This window comes from Fragaria vesca, unplaced genomic scaffold (genome assembly GCF_000184155.1).
Source record: "Fragaria vesca subsp. vesca unplaced genomic scaffold, FraVesHawaii_1.0 scf0513031, whole genome shotgun sequence".
NCBI lineage: Eukaryota > Viridiplantae > Streptophyta > Magnoliopsida > Rosales > Rosaceae > Fragaria > Fragaria vesca.
Window position 1 is genome coordinate 179,266 of NW_004443427.1, and position 6,837 is coordinate 186,102.

General features: G+C 38.5%; 1 protein-coding gene across 1 annotated transcript; it reads left to right on the forward strand.

The window, feature by feature from the left end:
• The first annotated feature begins 2,658 nt into the window (after positions 1-2,658).
• LOC101301162 (probable inactive leucine-rich repeat receptor-like protein kinase At1g66830-like) lies at positions 2,659-4,799 on the forward strand. Its single transcript, XM_004309689.1, has 2 exons — positions 2,659-4,075; positions 4,150-4,799. Exons 1-2 carry the CDS (start codon positions 2,659-2,661, stop codon positions 4,797-4,799), a joined length of 2,067 nt encoding a protein of 688 aa, XP_004309737.1.
• The last annotated feature ends 2,038 nt before the right edge of the window (positions 4,800-6,837 follow it).

The window sequence follows — 6,837 nt, forward strand, 5'->3', positions numbered from 1 at the left end:
AACACTCCAGTAGTGTCCCCGACCACTTTCCCTCCCCGGCGAGTCCGTTCTTTTCCAATTTCCGGCGAGATTGATCTTGTTTGAAGTTTTGGGTGATCTTGCCGGAAAACTGGAAAAGAATGGACTCGCCGGGGAGGGAAAGTGATCGGGGACGCTGGTGGAGTCTTCTGGGGTGGAGGCGCGTCGTCGCCGGCGCCGGAGGGTGGAGAACGGACGGACGTCCGCACTTTAAGCCGAGTGTGTGGACGTCCGCTCCATATCCGGCCTATATATATATATCTCTCTCTTTCTGCGAAAATTATTCCCTGCATCAAAAATTATTTCTGATCAACTTCATGAATTCATACTGCTCAAGTAAGGTTTTTTTTTTTTTTTTTTGGGTCAATGATCCGAAAAGCCCTCTACCTAAAAGTCTAGAAGTAAAGGACTTAGTCTAAGGACTACGGAATAGATTTGTAAGGTGGAACTAGCTCAACTTGGTTGGATACTCCTTTCTGAACCTGATATTTAGTGGTTTAGTTATGACTGCAATATATAGGCATAGCTCTTTTCTCTCGAGTCTTGACCAGGACAAACATACTTCTGCCTTTTCCTCTGGGAAATGTACTGTATTCTAGGAGCTAGAACTTTGCTAACAAAATTTATAAGATGGACTGTGGGTTATGGAACTGACATTTACTCCGGCACGTCAATTGGTTATGTCCCGTTCTACTTCCAAACTTTGTTACTGATCAGTAAAGATCACAAATTGATCTGAATGACAAGAGTTTGTGACTACATAGTGTGGTGCCTGGGTCGTTCCTATGCTTCCTATCTATGTACATAATGATATTGTGTTCATTAGATTCTTTTTTCTATAGCCTTATTGCCTTTTACTAGGCATTGCAAGATGAACTAGTTTGGTGTCCTGCTGGAAACGGCAGGCTTTCTGTTAAAATTATCAGCCTCTCTATAGCAAACTAATAATTTGCCTGCTCATTCTAGAACCAAGTTGATAAAAAAAGCTATGTTCAGTCTTAATATGTCTCGAAAGTGACATTATTTAGATGGCAACTGATAGATATAGACTCGGAACAAGAGAGCGAGTAAGAACTTAGCCTACATAGAACCTGTGCTTTTTGGCATCAAGAACAATCTCTTGATCATCTCTTTACCAGAAATGCATGCTCTTATCTTTTACAAGTTACTACTACTCACAACATACTGTTCAAATAGCTGCTCAGATGACTCAGCAGTATTAGTCTTCAAATCCAACAAATGGAATGGAAGCTTCCAACACCATGAAGGTTAATTTTGTTGTCTCGTTAGTATCTTTCACTGTCGTAGCATTCAAGTTGAAGGGCACTCAAATATCCTTCTAGATAGTGTCAATGGTCATATTCAAGTTCCTTGGAGGATTGAATTTTTGGTCCAAGACAACATCAATGTTGTTTAGACATTGATGGTGCACAAGAGTTTAGTTTAGACAAGTTCATCATAAAGCTATAAGATCGTCACGACGGATGCAGTGACAGCTACTAGACATCATCGTGAGGTCTCCAATCGGGTTCATTCTCTTCGTTCAAGTGCAATCATTGTTTGTTTTGCACACTAATCTTTAAGGGTTTAGGTGTTGGTTGTGTTAGAATAACAAACTAACACATCTAACCATGCAATAACATATTGTGTTATACAATATTCGTATACAACATATTGTGTAAGTTTCTCATGTTTGATTAAGCATACTGCCTGCCCCAGCAAATTTTGTGGGAACTAATCTAATCTAATGCCACCAGACTACAATGAAATTGATGACACCCCATCACATTGCATGTTGTTCGTCTACGGTAGATTAATGTGACTGGCTTTATACACCGAAAATTATACAGCGCACCCGGGTGCGTCGCGCACCCGTCTATCTCGGCCGTCCATTTTGAAAAATCAAAAGTCCGCGTCAAATGGACGGTGGAGATGAACGGGTGCGCGGCGCACCCGGGTGCGCTGAATACACTCTTTTCATACACTAGTAGACTAGCTTAGGTTGATTCCGAGTTACTCCACGACTACAGAAAATTGGTCTACATTTGATGTACCATATATAGAACTTCGCTTCTTTCAAAACACAAGTCATAATGATGGTCTACTTCGATGTGGTTGTGATACACAAAATTTCGTCACTGACCATACCCAAACAAAAGCTGTAGCTGAAAATTCCAAAGTAAAACTGGCATATTTGGTCAAACTCATCACACCAGATATAATCTTATTGCACTTTCAGCGCCAATCAAGACATATACCTCGCCTCCAATTGCGTTCAAATGACAAGGATGGTCCAGACCAGACCAGATTTGACACCATTAATCTGTCCTCTTCATAGTTAATGGTTAAACAATTGATTAAAGTTCCTTAGTTTTACATAATTGTCTTTCTACATGCTTACTTATGAGTAGTCTATCATATATATTCAGGCTTATCTTAGAAGAAAGTGCAGAATTTATCAAAAAGGTGTAATTCAGCTTCATTACAAGTTTCACAATTCACTTACAAAAAGGTGTGACTGAAGATCCAGCAGTAAGTACAAACTGTCATATATGTCATTCTCTCCCTCCATTTTCTGCTTTCCATACCAAACCCCATTTTGATCTTTGTGTCAGGTTTGCCTATTTGTAGCACTGTACGATGGTTTTAGTGCAAGTGCTTCTCCTGGTTTTGCTTGCATTCAACTCTCCGGCATTTGTAAGCTGTGTAAATGAAGAAGGATTAGCACTGATTTCATTCAAAGAATCGTTAACTGAGTACGCCGAAGGCTCTCTCCGTAGCTGGAACTCTTCAGACCAAACCCCATGTTCATGGAATGGAGTTACATGCACACAAGATAAAGTTGTATCTCTCAGTCTTCCATACAAGAATCTTTCTGGGATTTTCCCTCCTGCTCTTGGGAACCTCTCTGCTCTCTGCCGTCTGAACCTGAGAAACAACGGGCTCTTCGGAAGACTGCCATTGGAATTTTTCAATGCAAAGGAGCTCCAGAGTGTGGTACTATCAGGAAACTCATTATCCGGGTCTGTCCCAGATGAGATACAGATGCTCAGTTACCTACAAACACTAGATCTCTCACAGAATTCCTTCAATGACTCGATACCTTTATCTATAGTTCGGTGCAGGAGACTAAAGAGTCTTGTCCTTGCTCAAAACCATTTCTCTGGTTCCCTTCCAGATGGTATCACCAGTTTGGCAAATCTTCAAAAGCTCAACATTTCATTCAACAAGCTCAGTGGTTCCATCCCCAAGGGCATTAGCAACTTGTGGAATTTGAGATCAACTCTTGACATGTCTCACAACTTGTTTAATGGTACTATCCCAGCAAGCCTAGGAAACCTTCCTGAGAGAGTTTACATTGATCTCAGTTACAACAATCTCAGTGGACCAATTCCTCAGGTTGGATCTCTAATCAATCAAGGACCAACAGCTTTTGTAGGCAATCTTTTTCTCTGTGGACCGCCGATGAAGATCTCATGTTCTTTTAGTACTGAAGACTCAAATTTCCAGTCCTTGTTTCATAATCCGCTTCATAATTCAAGTCGGAGCAGCAACTCTAGTACATCTACGGTGTTCTTTGTCATTTCAGGTATCATTCTTGGGATTTGTCTTTCTGGCCTATTGTTCTCCAAATGGTATAAGAACTGTGCTTGTAAAGTCAGTCAACATTTTGAACAGAAACTTATCCCTACAAAGGACTTGCTCTGCTTTGCAAAACATAGTTCGGAGTATCCAGGACATTACCAATTTGTGAAACTGGTCATGCATGTCAATTTAGATCTTGACAAACTGCTGAAAGCCTCTGCTTTCCTTCTTGGTAAGAGTAGAACTGGGATTGTGTATAAAGTTGTTCTTGAAGATGGACGAACCTTAGCAGTGAGAAGACTTGGAGATCAAGGTTCCCAGAGGTTCAAGGAATTTCAAACAGAAATTGAAGCAATTGGAAAGATGAAGCATCCAAATATCACCACTCTTTTGGCATATTTCTGGTCAATAGATGAGAAGCTGCTTGTATATGATTACATTCCGAACGGTGACCTTGCTACTGCAATTCATGGTAAGTTGCTCATATAACTTTTCGTTGTGATGATGAGTGCTTATTCTAACACATGTGATATATGGCTTTGCTAGGAAAAGCAGGCATGGTATCCTTCACACCCCTTTCTTGGCCTGTACGTCTCAGAATCATGATAGGCGTGGCAAAAGGTTTGGCTTATATTCATGAGTATAGTCCCAGAAAATATGTCCATGGAGACATGAGGCCTAGCAATGTACTTCTTGGACCAAACATGGAACCCCATATCTCCAATTTCGGACTCGGTCGCCTCGCCAAAGTAACCGAAGAATCCCTATCCTTTCAACCTGAACAAATCACAACTGACACATCATCACTTCAGAATTCTCCTTATGTGCAGAGGAGGGCAAGCTCAATGGCGGCAGCAGGACCTTGCTACAATGCTCCTGAAGCCACTAAAGTTGCCAAGCCATCCCAGAAATGCGATGTGTACTCATTTGGGGTGATAATGCTGGAGATGATTTCTGCAAAAATGCCATACATCAGAACTGGTTCTCTAGATGTTGATTTAGTTGAATGGTTTCAGATCAGCATTGAGGAAAGGAATCCAGTGCATGATGTATTAGATCGGTTCTTAGCTCCGGATGTGGACATGGAAGAGGAAATTGTTGCAGTAATGAAGATTGCTCTTGCTTGTGTTGCTGAGGTCCCTGAAAAAAGACCTTCTATGAGGGGTGTCTGTGATAACTTGGCCAGATTGGCCTAACTATCTATACAATTTTACTGAAACAAGCAGAGCAAATATTTCTTGGAGATCGCTTAAGACCTATTTTAAGCTTGTGTACGTAATTGTAGAAACATAAATAGAACGCCATAAATAGAATAGATATGATTATGTTGGAGCATATGTTTGTGTTAGTGTTGTCCCCCAACTCCATCTTACAAGGAGAATCAAAGACAGTATTATCAAATAATACTAGGAGTCTCCACTCAATATATGTATTATACTGATCACCAATTAGCAAATAGTCCACAACTACCTACTCTATTTGCTTTAATAAGGCCTAAGAATGACATGACATGACATGTTTTTACCTAATTGACATTTTTTAAAAAGGTCTAGAATGGTATTCTCAAAACGAAGACAAACATCATTGATGATTTTTTAAATTGATGATTGTCATCTCAAAATTGATGACAGACATCATCTGATAATTTTTTTTTTTTTTAAGTAAGAGGTAGATGATGATTTTACTCTATAGTAAATGAGTTTCATCTAATATTTATTTATTTATTCTTTTTCTCTAGTAAATGAGTTTTAATAGGAAACCATCAACTTCCTCTTAATTGTATTCCAAAATGAGAGTAGGTAATCATCAATTTTCATTATGTTTTTAATAGATAGATTTTATAAATTGATTTAAAGAAAAAAGAAAGAAAAAAAAGATGAGGGCGGATCCGTGGCATACAAGATTATAATCAATATTATAACCAAAATTCTGTTAGATCTAATAACAACTAACGGTTGGGATTAGTTATAAAAACTAACTATTTTTCTTTCTTTTCTTGTTCTTTAAATCAATTTATAGAATCTATCTAAATGAAAATTGATGATTATTAAGAGGAAATAATTTGTTTTCTATTGAAACTCATAAACTAAACATGAAAAAAAAAATTAAGTCTCAAATATCATGTTAGAAAATTGATTGTAGTTGAAAGTGGTCATTTAGTGCACCTTAGACATATATACTTATTTCAACTTCTTGTTGTTGTTGTTGTTTTTTGTTTTTTTTATCAATAGCTTCTTGTTGTTCATAGAACAAGATGATTTGAGTACTTCTAAACATAATCTGATCATAAGTTTTCCAATGTGTTATGGCAAACATTATGCGATGATTTTTTTTTTTTTTTTGTAAGAAGAAAAGGTAGATGATGATGGTACTCTCTAGTAAATGAGTTTAATTATGAGTGCGGCTATTGAGACCTCTAAATTTGCTTAATATACTTTTTATGATGAAGTATAAAGTGTAGAGAATGAGAGATAACAAGAGAATCATCATCTTATTCATTGATAGGAGCCCTTTATACAGGGAATTACACAATACCAATATGGTAAGGATATGAATACATAGATCTAGTCTAATTACATATCCTATTGGCATAAGGCCAAGGCACACATAAAGAATATCTAGAAAGATACAGAATATCCTAGAACACTCCCCCTTGTACCGCGCGCTGATATGCCGATGGTGCTGATCTGTTGCCTCGTCAAAAACCTCGTCAAGTCACAAAAACCCTGTGGGAGAAAAACTGAACCTTGATCGTAGGAGAAAAAGAGTACAACGCACCCTTCACATTTGATAGTGACATGTATGTATGTGCTATAGACTCCTCCTGAAGTTCGCACCTCCCCCTGATCTTTACATCAATCATAGGGCTCTTCCTGATTCTTACTAATCACGAAAATTTCAACAACTTAGCATGTCAATGCTCTTTAACATGTCTTCAAATGTGGCATTAGGCAATGATTAACTAAATCATGCCGTATTGTCCTCAAATGAACTTTTACACTTAGATCTTGAGGAGAAGGCCGCTTGTGAACTCAAGACATAAGTTCGTGCAGGAAATCAGATTTCCGCGCAGCATGACCTTCAGTTACTAGAACAGTCATAACTTCCTCTAGGAAATACATATGAACGAACCGTAAATGGTTTTGGAAACTAGACTCATTTTGCTTTCCAACCATATATTACACACATTCTGGTTCGTCAGTAGCTATTCACAAAGTCCCGTCGAAGTTGACT